At 45.3% G+C, this 22,393-nt stretch overlaps 1 protein-coding gene across 1 annotated transcript in view; it reads left to right on the top strand.

Annotated features, from left to right (window-relative positions):
* Positions 1–22,046, top strand: part of LOC145396724 (hemolymph clottable protein-like) — a 57,337-nt gene extending 35,291 nt beyond the window's left edge. Inside the window, exons 11-17 of the mRNA XM_080270010.1 lie at positions 187–341; positions 5,027–5,230; positions 6,861–6,983; positions 11,823–12,035; positions 13,739–13,772; positions 21,590–21,714; positions 21,945–22,046. Of these exons, the coding sequence (XP_080126136.1) occupies positions 187–341; positions 5,027–5,230; positions 6,861–6,983; positions 11,823–12,035; positions 13,739–13,772; positions 21,590–21,714; positions 21,945–22,046 (956 nt within the window). The remainder of the gene's footprint in view (positions 1–186; positions 342–5,026; positions 5,231–6,860; positions 6,984–11,822; positions 12,036–13,738; positions 13,773–21,589; positions 21,715–21,944) is intronic.
* Positions 22,047–22,393: the final 347 nt, after the last annotated feature.

Genomic DNA, 22,393 nt, shown 5'->3' with positions numbered 1-22,393 from the left:
ATATATATATATATATATATATATATATATATATATATATATATATATATATATATATATATATATATATATATATATATATATATATATATATATATATATATATATAAGAGAGAGAGAGAGAGAGAGAGAGAGAATTAACCAGTGTGACCTACAGAAGCCCGGATAGCGACTTGTGGGACATAGTTACTGAGAAACCTGACGGGGTGTCCTTGGTGGAAGACTTGAAGGCGCCCTCCTGGTTCCAAACACTGGTGGTTCCCGGCGACCTGCCCAGCGTCTTCACGTATCGCTATTTGTACGGCGAAGAGGACCAGACCTGCGTCCTATCTGAGACCGAGGTATGATGCTATTACTCCTTTAGGCACTCCTCCTTGCTCCTTTAGGCACGCCTTCTTGCTCCTTCAGGCACCCCTTCTTGCTCCTTCTTATTCTTACTCCTTCAGGTACTCATTCTTGCTCCTTCAGGTAATCATTCTTCATACTTCTTCTCGTTCATACTCATTGAGGCACTCCTTCTTACTCCTCATTCTTACCCCTCCAGGCACTCATTCTTACTTCTTCAGGCGCTCGTTCTTAATTCATCAGGCACTCATTCTTACTTCTTCAGGCACTCATTCTAACTTCTTCAGGCACTCATTCTTTCTTCTTCAGGCACTCATTCTTACCCCATCAGGCACTCATTCTTTCTTCTTCAGGCACTCATTCTTACCCCTTCAGGCACTCATTCTTACTTCTTCAGGCACTCATTCTTACCCCTTCAGGCGCTCATTCTTACCACTCCAGGCGCTCATTCTTGCTCCCTTTGGCACTCATTCTTACTCCCTCAGACAGCCCTTATTCTAGTCCTGTCTATCACAATCACATTCTATCACATTCACAGTCTATCACAATCACAGCCTATCGCATTCACAGTCTGTCACATTCACAGTCTGTCACATTTACAGTCTATCACATTCACGATTTATCACATTCACGATCTGTCACATTCACAGTCTGTCACATTCACATCACATTCCCAGTCTATCACATTCACGATTTCACATTCACAGTCTATCACATTCACGGTCTATCACATTCACGATCTCACATTCACAGTCTATCATATTCACAGTCAATCACATTCACGTTCTATCACATTCACTACCTATCACATTCACAGTCTGTCACATTCACGATCTATCACATGCACGGTCTATCACATTCACGGTCTATCAGTCTATCACATTCACGATCTGCGATACTCACTGTCTTAATAACGAGAAGGAAAAATTATCGTATATTGTAACTACTTCTGTAGGAAGGACACGGAAAGAATCACTCAGAATCTTCCCGTCCTTCGTTCTTCCTGGTAAAAGAAATCAAAGTTACGGCAGCTACTCGATCTTAAATATGTCTGAGTATCCCACCTAAGATCCACTACAGCCATTCTTACATGCAGCCCACTTTTTGTCCGTTCTATACCCTGTTTACCTTAACTTGGCCCAGATTTTCACTCTATGGTGTACGGTGTTCTTTCTCGCTTTTCTCTACCGGTTTCAGCTGCAGGATTTGATAGTCGGTGGATATCCTTCTTCGTTGCTATCCCTGTCTTATTCTAGTACTGAGTAATGATTATATATCCGAGCAAGCCGAGAGAATTAAACAGTTAAATCAGTTAACTCCCATACATTAAGGAGAATACCTGTTTTAATAACCTGAATTCCATTTAAACATACCAGTGCATCAACAGAAGGGTTTCTCTGAAAAATCGGCTTTTGCCCTGACAAAAGGCAAATTTTCCTAATCCTGGGGCAGGATAGGGGGGCTGCCGTCCCTAAGACCTCCCATAACGTAAACGTATGTTCCCTGGCACAGAAAAAATGAGAAATTTGTTGCCATGTAAGGTGAATGTACGGTAGGCGTATTTTTTCCCTTCAACATCATTATTTAAAAAACATGTTTTCCAAATGCAAGAAAAGAAAAAGCCCAGGGTTAGAAGAACTTAACCCTTCCAAAAGAAAATATAAATCCAAATTAAAACTCCGTTTATTTGGACACATTTCACAGTTGGAAAGACAGACTGATGATCAGAGTTCCTGTGTTGGCCAGTTGCATACACGAAGGACTGAGATACCGGTTACCTTTTCCAACACACAGGTCGCTAGAAAAGGCGTGGTTGGATTGTTGTGGTAGGTTGATGTGCAGATCACCAAATGATAAAACTAAAAACCATCAGGTTATCTATCACGCAATGATAATGATTAGGTAACCGTATGAGGTTGTGTCAGGGTTAGTGTAAAGGCAAAGTAGAGCACAGCTGTGGAACTGAAAAGTAGACCCAATTCTACCGACCAAATTTCATGCTTAACGCATAAAATTTTTTATGTCTCTTTTTCCATTATTATTTTCCTGGTCCTTTGCAAGACGGCATTATCACAAGGGAGGATTTAAACATATTGTCCCACTTTCATCCACGGCGAAATAACGAGATATATAAATTAACAGGACAGTAAAACACACACACACACACACACACACACACACACACACACACACACACACGCACACACACACTGTAGTCTACTCATGTGACTAAACCCGAAAACTTGGCCTAGCATGGGCCAACCAGCCTACTACAGTTGCCCTTTCTTTACATGTTCCTTTTATTTGAAGTTGAAAAACAGAAGACAGTACTACAGCCCTGACCCCTTTCCTTATCACTTCTTCATGGCTCACCAGAATCTAGTGTTAATCTATTGTTGCAACTCATCATTCAAGATGAAGAGATGGCAGTATTAGATTAGGATAAAGTAAAATGGGTAATAGCACATGCCACCATATTCAAAGCTGCATCTCCCCACGGTTTTCAAGTGTAGTTATGTCCACAAATAAAAATTCAGCATCTTCGCCATCATTCAGAATCTAGTCAAGTACTCTTTCATACATACTCGGTGTCCCTTCAACTGCGCTCCACTAGAAAGACGTGAGAGTATCTTACGTGTTTGTGTTGTTGTGACGGGTCTGACAGACTCACGCCGCAGTATCTTATGTGTTGTTGTGACGGCTCTGACAGACTCACGCCGCAGTATCTTATGTGTTGTGGGGACGGCTCTGACAGACTCACGCCGCAGTATCTTATGTGTTGTGGGGACGGCTCTGACAGACTCACGCCGCAGTATCTTATGTGTTGTTGTGACGGCTCTGACAGACTCACGCCGCAGTATCTTATGTGTTGTTGTGACGGCTCTGACAGACTCACGCCGCAGTATCTTATGTGTTGTGGGGATGGCTCTGTCGGCTAGTGTGGACGTGGTTGTGGCAGTGGGAGTTGCAAAAGTAGTGACGCAGGGTAAATACTGATAACACATGACTGAGCCGTCCCCACAATACACGAGATATCGCCCGGTGGGGTGGAAATGGAGCGTTATATATGGGCCACCCTGTATTATCATCATGAATCCGATAACGTATTTTAGAGATTTATTCTGCAATCTTCAGACGATTTCATGCAAATTTGAAATGATCTCTATCTCCCCCAAGCTGAATAAAATCTCCCCTAAGCTGAATAACATCTCCCTTGAGCTTAATAAAATCTCCCCTCAGCTGAATAAAATTTCCCCTAAGCTGAATGAAGCGCGATTGGATAGAGTAAATATATAATTCAAAATGCATCGCCTGATTCAGAGGGTTAAGTCATTTACTCTGGATAACGCCAGACAGGATTGGTAAGCTGAGAGTGAGGCATAGCAGTTGGGGGGTTGATAGCCTTTGTCTGTCTCTCTGTTATCTATCTATCAATACCCAGACGCTTTAATCCCGTAAAGGGTGGCCACAAACAAATCACCTTCGTGTTGCCTTGTCCCATGCCGTTTCGATATCTTCCCCCCAACTTACACCCCCCTTCTCTCATATACCTCTCCACTCCATCCTCGTTCTCCCTCTCTCCTCCCCCTTCCACCTCACATACACACCACTTGTTAGTCTGCCACTCTCCATCCTCACCACATGGTCAGTCAAATTATCTTCGTCAACAATTACCCCCGTCATCAAAGTCAGATCCTCTACGTTAACACATTCGTATAATCTTCCTCACATATAGTCAGCCAAAAATGCATCGGCCAACTTATCTGAAACACCGGCGAAGCATTGTGATCTATGGGGCATCCTGTAATTATAAGAGCAAATATTGTCCTTGGTGATTATTATGACTCGAAATCGCATAAATCGTCACATACTGGATGGCATATTTTTTTGAAGCAATATGTTAACAGATTCAAGTGCGTCTGCAAAACTCGCTCATTTTCACAACCATCGATCCTAAAGTGTGCGATACATTTTTTGGTTCACGGTACCTCAAGTTTAGTCAGTTCTGCCACATGCATTAGAGAAATAAAGAGAACACTGGACCTGCAGATATCAAAGAATAAAGCTTCTCTGTAAAAAACTGGATCTTTGGCATTATAAGTCCATAAATTCAGTAAATGCATAACCTAAGCATCAGATGTGGCAGATATTGAGTCATTGGTGTTGGGGATTATAGTAATTTTAATAGCCTTTATGATGAGTTTGTTCCATATGGTCAGTTAAGTATAATACTCATCACCACAGACACCACCAGTGTCATCATAATCCAAGCCCTATTCCCACTATTACGGATAAACATCAAGACATCACCATCATCATCATCTTCATTCAACCTCTGTTCCCACAAGTACGGATCATCATCATCATCATCATCACCATCGTCCAAGCCCTATTCCCGATATTACAGATTAGTATCAAGGCATCATCTTCATCACTATTATCATCATTATCATCGTCCAAACCTTGTTCCCACCAGTACGGATCATCATCATCATCATCATCATCATTATCATCATCATCATCATCCAAACTCTGTTCCCATCAGTATGGGTAAACATCACACCATAATCATCATCATCATCAGTATCCAAGCCTGTTCCTACGATTTTAAGTTAACATCATTATCATCATCATCCTCTTCCCACCATCAGGGGTTAACATCGAGTTCTTTCTCCCACAGGTTCGAACCCTGGACGGTCGAGTGTACAGCTTCGAACCCACAAGCTGCTGGGCCGCTGCTGTGTTCCGATACGGCCCCGAAGAGAGATCCGAACCCCGATCCTCCGATATCAGTGTCCAGGTTCGCTTCGTCGACGACTGGGAGGTGCGGCTGTTGTACCCCTGGCTGGGCTTCTATATCGAACTCACCAGAGACAATGTCATGGTGAGTTGCTGCACAGGTGTAGGATAATCTCTCTCTCTCTCTCTCTCTCTCTCTCATATAGACATATATACCTTTCCTGATAAGTCGGTGGTGGCACGGATTTATACAATTGGTTGGATCTTGTAATGGCAGGGGTAACTTTAATAAACTGCTGAGTGGTCATTCGCGATGTACAGTATGTACCAGTTAATGAGGAAATATAGATATGTACACACACAAAAAAAAAACTATTGTTACACTTTCTACGCGATATAAAATGACACACGAATGAAGGTTTTTGATAACAGCCTCCTCCATTGGTATCCCTGCGTGTGTTTGTTGCATATTTATTATAAGCTATGTCCATTGCTTCTCCCATGCATATTTCTACCTCGTCCTATTTGGCAACTCACCCACTGTCAGGCTTACCAACCCTAGCGAGACAGCCAGGTTGTTCAGTATGAAACACATCGGACCCCCCTGTAACGATAGTTTTTTTGCTGTGTGTACACACGAAAAAAAAAAAAAAAAAATCGGTGCACATTTGGCCCGAAACAATCTGACGCCACGGACGATGGACTAGAAATGTTTGATTTTTTTCCTCCTTGTTGTCAAACCTGCTTACATAAGTATGTCATAGATAGGTTTCATATGACAGTTTATGGTCGATATTGTTATTTGATGCATATTCAAGTGATAATCAATTTATTTTTCAAGTACTACTCAAGCAATATTGATCATTTCAGACATTATCGTATCCGTCCTGCACGATACTTTTTTTTTTTTTTTTACGTGTGTACAGTACGTCATACGGCTGAAAGTAATAATGTGTACACGATGATGACCACGACGACGTTGATGATGATGATGATGATGATGATCTATATATCTATCTATTGCCAGACGTCTTAATCCCGTAAGGGGTGGACACAAACAAATCGCCTTACTGTATGTCGCCCTGTCTCTCCCCTCAACTCACATCCCTCCTCTCTCATATACCTATCCACTCCACCCCTCCATCTCATCCTCGGTCTCCCCTGCCCTCTCCCCCCTCCACCTCACTCACATACACTCTCCAAGATAGTCTCTCACTTTTTATCCTCTTCAAGTGGCCAAACCACCGCAGTGTATTTCTCCTAACGAAAATGATGATGACAGTAATGCACATAAGGACGACATCCATAACATCAATGATGATGATGTTGATGAAAATGATGATGGTAGTGATAGTGATGGTGATATGCTGCTGCTAATGATGATGATGGTAGTGACAGTGATGGTGATATGCTGCTGTTGCTGCTGCTGATGGTAGTGATAGTAATTGTGATATGCTGTTGCTGATGATGATGATTGTAGTGGTAGTGATGATGATATGCTGCTGCTTCTGTTGATGGTGGTTGTGATAGTGATGATGATGATGATGGTGATGAGGATGGTGATGATGATGATGATGATGATTGTAGTGATAGTGATCATGATATGATGATGGTGATGATAATGATGATAGTGATGATGATGATGGTGATGATGATGATGGTAATGATAGTGATGATGTTGATGATGATGATGGTGATGATGATGGTGATGATGATGATGATGCTGATGACGACGGTTGTAATGATGATGATAATGATGCCTGTCTCTTGGCCAGCTGAACGGCCAGATCTTCAGCGAGGCCACTAACGCCATTCAGTTCCAGCGCCTCCAGGACGGCATCACTCTGAAAATTCCCCGTTCAGTCATTGTCACCATCTCAGACAGCGTTAGCATAAAGGTGAGTTCAGCCAATGGGAAGAGTAATAAAAATGATGATGATGATAATAATAATAATAATAATAATAATAATAATAATAACAGTAGTAATAAAAATAATAATATAATAATAATAAAATAATAATAAAATGATAATAATAATAATAATAATAATAATAATAATAATAATATACTTATCTGTCTTCCTATCATTCTATAGCCAGACGCCATAATCCTGTAAGGGGTGGCCGTTTATCTTCGAGTTAGTTGCTTTACGGGGAGGGGCACTAACCCTCCGCTAACCCACTTGTTGGCATGTAGGGAACACGTATGGGTTGGTTATATGGTTACCACCCAGCATCGTAAATGGTTTCCTGGCTTACAGGAAACATTAGGCTTGTCACTCAATGTAAAACCAGCAGAAAAGGAAAGAAGAGTAATAAAAAATGTCAGGAAAGATGGGAGAAATAGGGCAAAAGGGGGGCTGACAGAAAAAGAATTATAAAGGTGAAGGAAGAAGTAGGCAACACTGCATCAAGTGAGCGGATGATGGTCGCCACTACCTACCGCGTAGGGGAATAATAATAATAATAATAATAATAATAATAATAATAATTTGTGGTAGGTGGGGGCGCTCACCATCCACTCACTTAATGTAGTGCTGCTCTCGGGTGTCTTTCCTGTCCTCTCCTCCACCCTTCTTTCTTTCCATCTTCTTTCTTTCCTTCATTCTTTCCTCCTCCTCCTGCCTACGGGTGACTTTATACTCCCTCTTCTGTCTTTCATTCCTTCATTCTTTCCTCTTCCTTCTGCCTATGGGTGACTCTACACTGAGTGACAAGCCAAATGGTTTCCTGTACACCAGGAAACTATTTACTAGGCTGGGTGGTAACCATATTAACCAAATTTTGGCGCCTGGTTGTTTAGTGGGTAATTATTGTGCTCCAATTGGACTGAGCCGGTGAAGGTTTATATCCAAGGGATGGTTGGGGTTTATTGCTCACGTAATGCCACTCAGGGATGAGTGAGGTTGGTCACTCTCATCTTAAATGTCAGGACCAATTGCCTAGCCCCGGGCTCCTACGCTCCTCATGGGGCAACGTAGGATTGGATGATGGATGATGGATGGATAATAATATTAATAATAATAATTATTATTATTATTATAATTATTATTATTTTTATTATTATTATTATTATTATTATTATAGTAATGATAACTGAATAATAATCGAAACAGCAACAAAAATAATAAAAAGATAATAGTCGTGCAGTTGTTGTTGTTGATAATAATAATAATAATAATAATAATAATAATAATAATAATAATCTGAGTACCGAAAAATTGTCCAAGGATTATTTTGATAAAGCAAAACTTTCCACAGCCATTGCCTACTAGAAGCCAATCCACAAGGGGATCATGAGGTCAACGTCACTGATCTTGTGGATGTCACTTTAGGTCAGCACAGTCTATAAATTCACCAAGTTTGGTGACTCCAGCCTTACTCTTTCACTGAAAATTACGTGACATCCGGAATATGTGGAAAAGTCTCAATATTTGACCCCAGGTGACCTCAGAGAATAATCAACCTATTGCAACCATACTCCTTTCCGCACTGCATCCACCTTAAGGCTATAATTTAGCAATATTCCATCTTCCTAGCTTAAGCGGTTCTTGAGATGGAATGTCTGACTCAATTTTCTATTCTGGATAATATCCGGAGATCCTGTTGATGAATAGTCACCATATTTGGCTAAAAGAAGCAGACATTTCTCCGACTAAGTTGACCAAATTTGAAGGCTCTAGGCCAAACAGCCTTTGACATATCGCAATTTTAAGTAAGAGGAATTATAATAATAATATTGACAAAAACATGAAAACGTCCCAGAGAGATGTGGGAAGTTAAAATAATAATAATTCCTCTACATCCCTCTTTCCTTCCATTCTCTTCTTTCTTTCCTTCATTCTTTCCTTGGCCTTCTGTCTATGGGTGACTTTACACTCCCTCTTCTGTCTTTCTTTCCTTCATTCTTTCCTTGTCCTTCTGCCTATGGGTGACTTTACACTCCCTCTTCTGTCTTTCTTTCCTTCATTCTTTCCACTTCCTTCAGCGTGTGGGTGACTCTACACTGAGTGACAAGCCAAATGGTTTCCTGTGCACCAGGAAACCATTTACTACGCTGGGTGGTAACCAGATAACCAAATTTTGGCGCCTGGTGGTTTAGTGGGTAATTATTGCGCTCCAATCTGATTGAGCCGGTGAAGGTTTATATCCAAGGAGTGGTTGGGGTTGATTCCTCATGTAATGCCACTCAGGGATGAGTGAGGCTGGTCACTCTCATCTTAAATGTCGGGACCAACTGCCTAGCCCCGGGCTCCTACGCTCCTCATGGGGCAATGTAGGATTGGATGATGGTTGGATGGATGGATTATACTACTACTACTACTACTACTACTACTACTACTAATAATAATAATAATAATAATAATGCGCAGACCTTTATACTCCAGTGCAGGATTGGACCTTTCCTTTTTGGAGGGTTAAATCTAGGATACCTTCGCACGCTGGCTTGGGGCTGGGGTGTGTAGGTGGGCTGCATGGGCGGTATTCCAGTCCGGTTAGGAAGCTTACTAACACCTCTTCCATACCGATTTTTTTCCGATTCTGCTTCGTTACTATATTTTTTGTGTTATTCATGCAGCCTATGTCGGTATTGTTATGACATAAGAAGCAAACCAGGGGATATTAATGAGTAGTTTGGAAAACAAATCGTTAAGGAAAAGGTGCTCAGGAGATTCCTCACCCGACGAGAATACGGCCATGTGACATACAGGTAGTTGGTGTTGTGGGTGTGTCTGTAGGTGGCAGGAGTGTGTAGTGTCAGCACCAAGAATATGACCCACCTAGTCGAATTGCATCCAGGTCCTTATTTCAGTTTTTGGTAAGAACAGTCTTCGGACACAAAAAACCGAGTGTGAAGATCCTAGGTGGAGTAGTAGTAGTAGTAGTAGTAGTAGTAGTAATGGTGGTGGTGGTGGTGGTGGTGGTGGAGCTAGTACCTGGTCTGTGTGGCCGAGCAGACCAATCAACTACAAGCAAGCAATCACCCCTGCAAGGCCATCCCGTTCATTGAACCGATGTTCCCTTGCGGTAGGCAGCGCATCACCACAATGAAGTGTGGTTCCTAGAAGGAACCATATCTCCCCTCATTTGTTTATATGGTTACCACCTAACACTGTAAATGGCTTCCTAGGTTACAGGAGGTCATAAAGTTTGTCACTCAGTGTACAGTAGAGTCGTCTGAGGATGAAATAGGCCTCACTACATCAAGTGAGTGTATGATGGCTGACATACCTCCCAATACTTCAAATAGAGTAATATATAAACAGATCTCCTCGGGCTGAAGGGGTTGTAAGTAACGATAAGGGGATGAGGTAGTGACTGGAGAACACTCGCCGAAGGATTATGAGTTGACTGGAGGTGTGTCCATTCAACCTGATAACACCATTCAGTCGCAGCCACACTGCAGACGACATAATGGCGTTGATGTCATACTTGCAAAGGTAATCGAACGACCAGATTGGGTACTGATAACCACCGGAAGTATGGATTAGCAGAATTACCTTAAGTTTGCTATTCAATTTCCACCTTTATCATTGCCTGGCTTCAAGTTTTTGAACTCATCGTGTAGGTTTGGCTTGGAGACAGTCACGTATATCTGGGATCCGACGTGACTCCCAAAGATATCATCCCAGCTAACTGTTATTGGGCAGAGTTGAGGGTTTCCATGATGGTCGCTGTTTGTTATGCATGATACACTATACCACAGTTACTTTAATCTGACACGGATCCCTAACCCCTTTGAGCTCGGTTGACGGCCAGATGTAGTTAAAGTGGATGACCGATTTAACCATTAGCCAAGAAGACCTATTCCTACTTCATAACTAAAGCTCATGGAGTGTCATCTGATCACGACTTAGTTTTTAAGTTGTGGTAACGAACCAAATTTAGTTTTTCAGTGATAAATTTTCTATCAGTACGCTGTTTTCACCTATTTATTATTATAATTTTTTAAATAATAGCCCACCGCAATGACGAGGCTTGCACATGACACAAATAGTATAACACAATTTTTATGTCAAGCTAACGTGTCACATAGTATTGTCAATTTAGCGTTGTTTGCTTGACTGTTTAGTATTCACCTCTATTTAGCAGGAACTTTAAATATCAGGGCGCAAGAAATATAGCAGTATTATGGAGTTTTCTCAACAATTTTAACGTGTTGTAGAGATTTTGTATTTTTTCAGCGACTTTCCACAGATTTTGGTACTTAGCGATTCTAGCATATTTCAGCGAATTTTAGCAATATTTAAGATTCATGGTTTGGCAACCCCATTACTATCAGTTCAGAGTAGCGACTTTGTAGGAGTGATGGCAGGGGGTAATATCAGTGATGCTGTCCCGTTCTGGTATCAGAAAAATACTATGGAGAAATGAGGGACCTGTGGGGGGCTACGACAGGGACCAAACCAGTGACTTGAGGGGGACGTTGTTGTGTTGCTACCCCAATTTGTCTGATAGAGGAGACCCATCAACCGCACGCAAACATCCCCCATTGCACGGCCGTCTCATGCAGTGAAGTTATGTTTCCATACGGCTGACTGCGTTTCTCTCAGATCTATGGAGAATCCATGTACCTATGCCTAGCACGACATCTTTTGCAAAAATATTATAATGATAGAAAAAAGATCTTGATATTGGCTCTCTTTTTTTTTTTTTTCTTGGAGGGAAAAATTTCTCAAGCTTCTAGCCTTTGGTTCCTTCTTCCTTGCTTTAAAAAATAATACTGCCCCTTTCAGCTAGCCCCGCAATACGCTCATGGTGTGAGAGGCCTGTGTGGAGCCCCCAACGGGGAGCAGATCGATGATCTGATTGGACCGCAGGGCTGCCTCTACACCGACCCAGAACTGTTTGTGCACTCGTGGAGCACCTCAGGCGAAGGCTGCAACAGGTTCACTCTCAGGGCCAACAAAGGCAAGGTTGCAGAGTACCAGGAGGCTTGCCCACACCAGGTAAGATCACAGAGTACCAGAAGTCTTGCCCACACCATGTAAGATCACAGAGTACCAGAAGTCTTGCCCACACCAGGTAAGATCACATAGTACCAGAAGTCTTGCCCACACCAGGAAAGATCACAGAGTACCAGAAGTCTTGCCCACACCCGGTATGGTCACAGAGTATCAAAAGGCTCGCCCACAACAGGTAAGATCACAGAGTGCCAGAAGGCTTGCCCACACCCAAAAAGGTCACTGAGTACCGAGAGGCTTGCCCATAACAGGCAAGATCACGGTACCAGAAGACTTGCCCACACCCAATAAGGTCACAGCATACTAGAAGAAGGCTTACCCACACCCGGTAAAGTCACAGCATACTAGAAGAAGGCTTACCCACACCCGGTAAGGTCACGTCATACTAGAAGAAGGCTTACCCACACCGGTAAAGTATTGCATACTAGAAGAAGGCTTGCCCACACCCGGTAAGGTCACACACTACCGAGAGGCTTTCCCGCACCAGGTAAGGCCACAGTACCAGAAGGCTAGCCCACACCGGGTAATATATTAATTTTTTTTAACAGGTTCATTATTTATGACTTTTCCTCAGCACGTACCATATTTCGTAATTTTTCTTGAGTTGGTACGTTACCATATTCACAAAATTTCTTGAAGAGGTACCAAATTTCACAACTTTGATTAGGTACCGTACTTATGAGTTTTACTGAGTTTAAGTTGTGTACCATATAGATCAACTTTTACTGAGGTTGTGTATAAAATAGATTATAAGTCTGCAACCAGAGTGAAAATGAAATTGGGCATTAAATTATTATACCCATGCGCAGGAAGTGAGGAAGGGTACTGTAATGCTGAAGGCTTGTGTGTGTGTGTGTGTGTGTGTGTGTGTGTGTGTGTGTGTGTGTGTGTGTGTGTTTAACAATGTATTTCAGATCGATCCTAACTGGACCTAACTTGATTGTAGGTTTGAGGGTATTCCTAAGAAGTGACCCAGTATTTTTTAGATCAGTAGGTCTAAGGTCATGGTCACATAGTAAGGTCAACTTAAGCTGTTTTGACATGACATAAGCAAACCTGGGGAAGGTTGAGGGTAAGGCAAAGATTAATTAATTCAGCTTTGAGAACAATCACTTAACGATCGAGGTCTTTGAGCAAGGTAAAAATTTCGACCCTGTAATTCAGTTTTGATTCAAGTTGGACCAAACTTGGTAAAATGGTTGAAGGTCAGCGAAAGATGATGAGATTCGATTTTGAGAACAGTAGGCCAAAGGTAAAGGTCATAGTGCAAGGTTAGCTCAGTCTAGTTCACCTTGAGTCAAACTTGGTAGATAGGCTGAGGATTAAGCAAGTATGAAAGACAATATTCCGATTTTTAGAACTGTCGGTTAATTGTCAGGTCACAGGGCAAAGTAAAATTTTTGACTTTTAGACCAACAGTAGGAGTGAGTGTTGCTCTCCTTGAATGTTCCTTCTAGTTTATATTTTCATTTTATTTTCCATGCAGCTACCAAATTCATCACAATCAAGCTAGTGTGAAAACCAAATTGTGTAGAAATTTGTTTGTGTATTTTTTATGTACACTCACATGACCACAGACCTTTCACAAACAAACTGGAGTGAACATACAAGTAGACAAATGCGACCAAACAAACTTATAATTATTCATTTCTAAGAAGATTCACTTATCTAACGAATTATTTCCCCAGGTTTACCAGGCTACGGGCTCCACACAGCCTAATGGTGAGTTGATACCTTTAACCCTTGAACATCAGTGAACACGTAGGTATTGTAGTCTGGCGTTAGGAAAGTCCTTGTGAGGTGTTCGAAAATACTGGCACACTTTGCACTGCCAAAACTCTCGCTGCCACACTTCACACAGCTACACTTTGCACTGCCAAAATTCACACGGCCACACCTTACACTGTCACACTTCCCACTGGCACCTCTCACTGCCATACCTCATACCACAAGACCGGCATTGCCACACTTCACTCTGATGCACCTCACACTGCCACACTTCACACTACTGTATCTCTGACTACCACATCTCATTCTACAAAACCAACATTACCACATCTCACACTGCCACACCTCACAATGCTACTGTACACCTAACACTTGAACTCCGTACACGACCATTATCTCACACACTTTTGCACCACACATTGTCATACGTTATACTAATAACCACACATTGCCAAGCCATACACTGCCATAACTCATATTGCAACACCACACACTGCCAAATCACACAATACCGCACAGCACACTGCGATACCACACAGCCACAATACACGCTTCACTCTGCAACACCAAACACTATCATACTACACACTGACAACCCATACAATGCCACACGACATTCTACAACATCACATATTGCCACACATTGCACTACAATACCCCACACTACCACTTACACTGCCATACCCCACACTACCATTCCACACATTGCCACTCCAAACACTGCCATTCCATACACTGCCACTCCAAACACTGCCACTCCAAACACTGCCATTCCAGACACCGCCATTCCACACACTGCCACTTACCACACTTCCATACTCCACACTGCCACTCCACACACTGCCATACCCTACACTGCCACTCCACACACTGCCATACCCCACACTGCCATTCCACACTGTCATACCTCACACTGCCATTCCACACTCCCATACCCCACACTGCCATACCCCACACTGCCATACCCGACGCTGCCATGCCAGACACTGCCATGCCAGACACTGCCATGCCAGACACTGCCATTCCACACACTGCCATACCCCACACTGCCACTCCACACACTGCCACTCCACATATTGCCACACACCACATTGCCAATCCACACACTGCCACTCCACACACTGCCATACCCCAGACTGCCACTCCAGACACTGTCACTCCACATATTGCCACGCCCCACACTGCCAATCCACACACTGCCAATCCACACACTGCCATACCCCACACTGCCACTCTACACACTGCCACTCTATACACTGCCACTCCCTACACTGTCACATTACACACGTGCGCCGCACACTGCCATACCCCACACTGACACTTCACACATTGTCATACCCCACACTGCCACTCCACACACTGCATCTCCCCACACTGTCACGCCACACACTGCCACGCCGCACACTGCAATACCTCACATTGCCACTCCACACATTGCCATACCTGACACTGCCACTCCACACACTGCCATTCCGCAAACTACCATACCCCACACTGCCACTCCACACACTGTCACGCCACACACTGCCACGCCGCACACTGCCACTCCACACACTGCCACTCCACACACTGCCACGCCACACAATGCCACTCCACACACTGTCATACCCCACACTGCCACGCCACACACTGCCATATCCGACGCTGCCATGCCAGACACTGCCACTCCATATACTGCCATACCCCACACTGCCACTCCACACACTGCAACTCCCCACACTGCAACTCCCCACACTGTAACTCCCGACACTGCCACGCCACACACTGCCACGCCGCACACTGCCACACCCCACACTGCCACTCCACACACTGCCACGCCACACAATGCCCCTCCACACACTGCCATACCTCACACTGCCACTCCACACACTTTCACTCCCCACACTGTCACGCCACACACTGCCACGTCGCACACTGCCATACCCGACACTGACACTCCACACACTGCGACGCAACACAATGCCACTCCACACAATGCCATACCCCACACAGCCACTCCACACACTGCCTTTTGCACACACTGCCATACCCCACACTGCCACTCCACATACTGCCATACCCCACACTGCCACTCCACACACTGCCATACCCCACACTGCCATTCCACACTGCCACTCCACACACTGCCATACCCCACAATGCCACTCCACACTGCCATACCCCACACTCCCATACCCAACACTGCCATACCCGACGCTGCCATGCCAGACGCTGCCACTCCACACACTGCTATACCCCACACTACCACTCCACACACTGCCACTCCCTACACTGTCACGCCACACATTGCCGCACCGCACACTGCCATACCCCACACTGCCACACCCCACACTACCATACCAGACACTGTCACTCCACACACTGCCACTCCGCACACCACCATACCCCACACTGCCACTCCACACACTGCAACTCCCCACACTGCAACTCCCCACATTGCCACGCCTCACACTGCCACGCCGCACATTGCCATACCCCACACTACCACTCCACATACTGCCTCGCCACACAATGCCACTCCACACACTGCCATATCCCACATTGAGAGTCCACACACTGCCAGTCCACACACTGTCATACCCCACACTGGCACTGCACACTGCCACTCCACATATTGCCACACCTCACACAGCCACTCCACACACTGCCATACCCCACACTGCCACTCCACACACCGCCACCCCACATATTGCCACACCCCACATAGCCTCTCCACACACTGCCATATCACACACTGCCACTCCACACACTGCCACTCCACGCACTGCCACTCCGAACACTGCCACTCCCCACACTGCCACGCCACACATTGCCACGCCACACACTGCCATACCACACACTGCCATACCACACACTGCCACTAAATACAATGCCACTTCACACACTGCCACTCCACACACTGCCTTTTCCACACACTGCCATACCCCACACTGCAACTCCACATACTGCCATACCCCACACTGCCATTCCACACACTGCCATACCCCACACTGCCATTCCACATTGTCACTCCACACACTACCATCCCCCACACTGCCATTCCACACTGCCATACTCCACACTCCCATATCCCACACTGCCATACCCGACGCTGCCATGCAAGTCGCTGCCACTCCAGACACCGCCACTCCACATATTGCCACATCCCACATAGCCACTCCACACACTGCCATATCCCACACTACCACTCCACACACTGCCACTCCACGCACTGCCACTCCACGCACTGCCACTCCCCACACTGCCACGCCACACATTGCCACGCCACACACTGCCATACCACACACTGCCACTAAATACAATGCCACTTCACACACTGCCATACCCACACTGCCACTCCACACACTGCCATACCCCACACTGCAACTCCACATACTGCCATACCCCACACTGCCACTCCACACACTGCCATACGCCACACTGCCATTCCACACTGCCACTCCACACACTACCATCCCCCACACTGCCATTCCACACTGCTATAACCGACCCTGCCATGCCAAACGCTGCCACTCCAGACACTGACACTCCACATTCTGCCACACCCCTCACTGCCACTCTACACACTGCCATACCCGACACTGTCACGCCACACACTGCCACGCCGCACACTGCCATTCCACACACTGTCCTACCCCACACTGCCACTCCACACTCTGCTACTCCACACACTGCCATACCCTACATTGCCACTCCACACACTGTCACGCCACACGCTGCCACGCTGTACACTGCCATACCCCACACTGCCACTCCACACACTGCCACGCCACACAATGGCACTCCACACACTGCCATACCCAAGACTGCCACTCCACACACTGCCTTTTCCACACACTGGCATACCCCACACTGCCACTCCACACACTGCCATACCCCAAACTGCCACTCCACACACTGCCACTCCACACACTGCCATTCCACACACTGTCATTCCTCACACTGCCATTCCACACATATAGCTATTGCGCACACTGCCACTCCACACACTCCCACTACACATGCTGCCATTCCACACACTGCCACTCCACACACGCCATACCTCATACTGCCATACCCCACACTGCATTCCACACACTGCCATACCCCACACTGCCGTACCTCACACTGCCATTCCATACACTGCCATTCCGCACACTGCCATTCCACACACAACCACTCCACACTGCCACTCTACACACAGCCATTCCACACGCTGCTATTCCATACACTACTATTCTACACACTGCCATTCCACACACTGCCACTCCACACACTGCCTTTTTCCACACACTGCCATACCCCACACTGCCACTACACACACTGCCATACCCCAAACTGCCACTCCACACACTGCCACTCCACACACTGCCATTCCACATTGTCACTCCACACGCTACCATCCCCCACACTGCCATTCCACACTGCCATACTCCACACTCCCATATCCCACACTGCCATACCCGTCGCTGCCATGCAAGTCGCTGCCACTCCACACACTGCCATACCTCACACTGCCACTCCAGACACCGCCACTCCACATATTGCCACATCCCACATAGCCACTCCACACACTGCCATATCCCACACTACCACTCCACACACTGCCACTCCACGCACTGCCACTCCACGCACTGCCACTCCCCACACTGCCACGCCACACATTGCCACGCCACACACTGCCATACCACACACTGCCACTAAATATAATGCCACTTCACACACTGCCACTCCACACACTGCCATACCCCACACTGCAACTCCACACACTGCCATACCCCACACTGCCACTCCACACACTGCCATACGCCACACTGCCATTCCACACTGCCACTCCACACACTACCATCCCCCACACTGCCATTCCACACTGCTATAACCGACCCTGCCATGCCAGACGCTGCCACTCCAGACACTGACACTCCACATTCTGCCACACCCCTCACTGCCACTCTACACACTGCCATACCCGACACTGTCACGCCACACACTGCCACGCCGCACACTGCCATACCCCACACTGCCATTCCACACACTGTCCTACCCCACACTGCCACTCCACACTCTGCTACTCCACACACTGCCATACCCTACATTGCCACTCCACACACTGTCACGCCACACGCTGCCACGCTGTACACTGCCATACCCCACACTGCCACTCCACACACTGCCACGCCACACAATGGCACTCCACACACTGCCATACCCAAGACTGCCACTCCACACACTGCCTTTTTCACACACTGGCATACCCCACACTGCCACTCCACACACTGCCATACCCCAAACTGCCACTCCACACACTGCCACTCCACACACTGCCATTCCACACACTGTCATTCCTCACACTGCCATTCCACACATATAGCTATTGCGCACACTGCCACTCCACACACTCCCACTACACATGCTGCCATTCCACACACTGCCACTCCACACACGCCATACCTCATACTGCCATACCCCACACTGCATTCCACACTGCCATGCCCCACACTGCCGTACCTCACACTGCCATTCCATACACTGCCATTCCGCACACTGCCATTCCACACACAACCACTCCACACTGCCACTCTACACACAGCCATTCCACACGCTGCTATTCCATACACTACTATTCTACACACTGCCATTCCACACACTGCCACTCCACACACTGCCTTTTTCCACACACTGCCATACCCCACACTGCCACTACACACACTGCCATACCCCAAACTGCCACTCCACACACTGCCACTCCACACACTGCCATTCCGCACACTGCCATTCCACACACTGCCATTCCACACACTGTCACTTCACACACTGCCACTCCACACATTGCCATTCCACCCACTGTCATTCCTCACACTGCCATTCCACACATATTGCTATTGCGCACACTGCCACTCCACACACTCCCACTCCACATGCTGCCATTCCACACACAGCCACTCCACACACTGCCATACCTCATACTGCCATACCCCACACCGCATTCCACACACTGCCATACCCCACACTGCCATACCTCACACTGCCATTCCACACACTGCCATACCCCACACTGCCATACCTCACACTGCCATTCCACACACTGCCACTCCACACACTGCCACTACACACACTGCCACTCCACTCAATGGCACGACATTTTGTCAAATGGGAATCAGGGTTATGATGATGATGTTGATGATGATATGATGATGATGATGATGTTGATGATGATTGACTAGGAGTCGTATAATTAAATAATGGTTGGAGGTGGAGGCAAATCATTAAAGTAATGTCTCTCAGTGTAGTACAGCTGTGAGGACTGGTGAGCATCCCAATTAGATAGTGAAATTGATTCGAATTAGACACTTGCTATTTTGTCATATGGTGCTTACACCTTCATATGCTCCGGTTGTTCTTAACCTGGGGGCCATAGCAAGATTTTAGGAGGCTATAATTTGCTCTGTAATTGGCAAAATTTTAAAAATGTGTGGAGATCCTGAAACATTAAAATCAGTGACCAGTTTTGCCTCGATTTACCACAGGAGTATTTACATTCTTTTTTGCTATGATGCTGTCAGCTAGTAAGTAATCATTAGTGTAATAATTTTATTTTTTAACATACTCTGCTTTTTGTGTTCAGTCATAACTGATTAGATTAGTTTATGCAAATGCAGTCACTGTTTGTGTGAGAGACGTTGGAATAAATCGCTGAACAGACATGTCCCGAACATATACGTGCGTCACTACTTTGCAAGTGGTGATTTGACCATAAGTATAGGCGATATGGAAAATTTTACAAGTTACTCACAGTGGTTTTGGATCTATGTTAACCCTCTCAGGTAACCCTAAAATTTTATCATTCCTCAGGTAACCTGGGGTCCATCAGACCACAATCTTTAGAAAATTTCCAAAAATACTTACAACTTTATTGAAACAATCACTTATACACAATTTCTGTAGCCCTTTTCCTTCATTTTGGTGCAAAATGTATGATAATATAAGTGACGAAATATTGTAAGGAAAATGAATATGAAAAACATTGATAAGTTTTATGCCAACTGAAATTTGTGGCTGCCATACCAAAACTGACATGTTCCACCAGTTTTCTATCAATGCCTGCTGTAGACCAATGGCCAATGTATCTTTAAGAAGAAAGAGAAGCACATGTCACAATTGGAAGATATATGAAAAAAAAAAATCACAGGTTAGGTAACCTGTGGTCCTCTGGACCCCAAAGGCCCTTTAACGCGAAAATAGAGCCAGATCCCGAACTGACCCTATTACCTCCCTAAACTAGTCTACTAGTCAGGAAAGTAGAGGGGAAAACCAGATTCCAAGACATTATAGTAATATATGAAAAACACTAAGAAAAACAGCGTGGGGTCCAGTAGACCCCACGTTACCTGAGGAGGGTAAAAAAAAAAAAAAGTAGATTCTAGTGTGATTCAGTAGATTCTAATATTTAGTTTCGTCGACATGAAAAAAAGAAATTTTTCTTGTATGGCCCTATCTTCCCTGACGATATCAATTATCTAGAATAGAGAAACAAGAGATATGCGATCAGGCGTTCAACATTAACCCCACCAAGCCTCACCTAACCTAACCTAGACCCGTGTAATTCAACTCTAACCACGACTGAATGTAGAGAAGCAGCACCATCGGGCGCCATGGTCGCGGGCTGGCAATGTAAGCAGGCACCATTGTGGGTAACTTGAGAAAAAAATACAGGAAAAAACTAAAGGGGGCCATGAGGATTGTAAGAGTTCCTCAGGGGTACAGTGGAATGCAAAATATCACGAAACACTGGCGCACAACAGCAACTCTCCTCCTTTCCTCCTCCACCACAGCGAACATCAGTTGTACGGAGTGGGGATTAGTAGAGAAGGACCTGGGCTACCTTCACTGTACCTCCCTGACAAAGATTCCTCACTGCAAGCCTGGATGTGTGCCAACCTTCACGAGGGATGAAATGGTTAGTAGTTTCTCTCTCTCTCTCTCTCTCTCTCTCTCTCTCTCTCTCTCTCTCTATGCCTTAAATAACAGGACAAACAACCTAGCCTCGGGTCCCAACACTTCTTGTGTGGCTGTAAAGAATTATGATGATGATGGTTATATTGATGATGATTATGACGATGATAATAGTAATAATGGTGATGAAGATTATGATGATGATGATGATGATTTCCCTTTTCCCCTCTGCAGCTCAAGTACAAGTGCAAACCATCCTATATTGGTGATGATGATTCACAGTGCCGCACCGTCCCCATTCTCACGCACGTCACTCACTTCTGCACACCCTCGTAAGATGACTCCGAGACTCCACTGAGATTCAACCAAGATTCAGCCAATATTTGACCAAGATTCAGCCAAGATTCCAGTAAGATTTGACCAAGATTACGCTGAGATTCAACCAAGATTAGACCAAGTTTTAATTAAGATTCAGCGTAGATTCTACTAGGATTCGACTAAGATTTAACCAAGATTCAGCCAAGATTCCTCTAATATTCAACCAAGATTCCAGTAAGATTCTACCAAGATTCCACAGAGATTCGACCATGGTTCCACCGAGATTCGACCGAGATTCTACATAAAATCGACCGAGATTCGACCAGGTTTTAATTAAGATTCAGCCAAGATTCCACTAAGATACG

The sequence above is a fragment of the Coenobita brevimanus genome, chromosome 39 (genome assembly GCF_032717465.1).
Source record: "Coenobita brevimanus isolate Jiangsu-jjx chromosome 39, ASM3271746v2, whole genome shotgun sequence".
In the NCBI taxonomy this organism is placed as follows: domain Eukaryota; kingdom Metazoa; phylum Arthropoda; class Malacostraca; order Decapoda; family Coenobitidae; genus Coenobita; species Coenobita brevimanus.
This window is presented reverse-complemented; position numbering and strand designations above follow the sequence as displayed.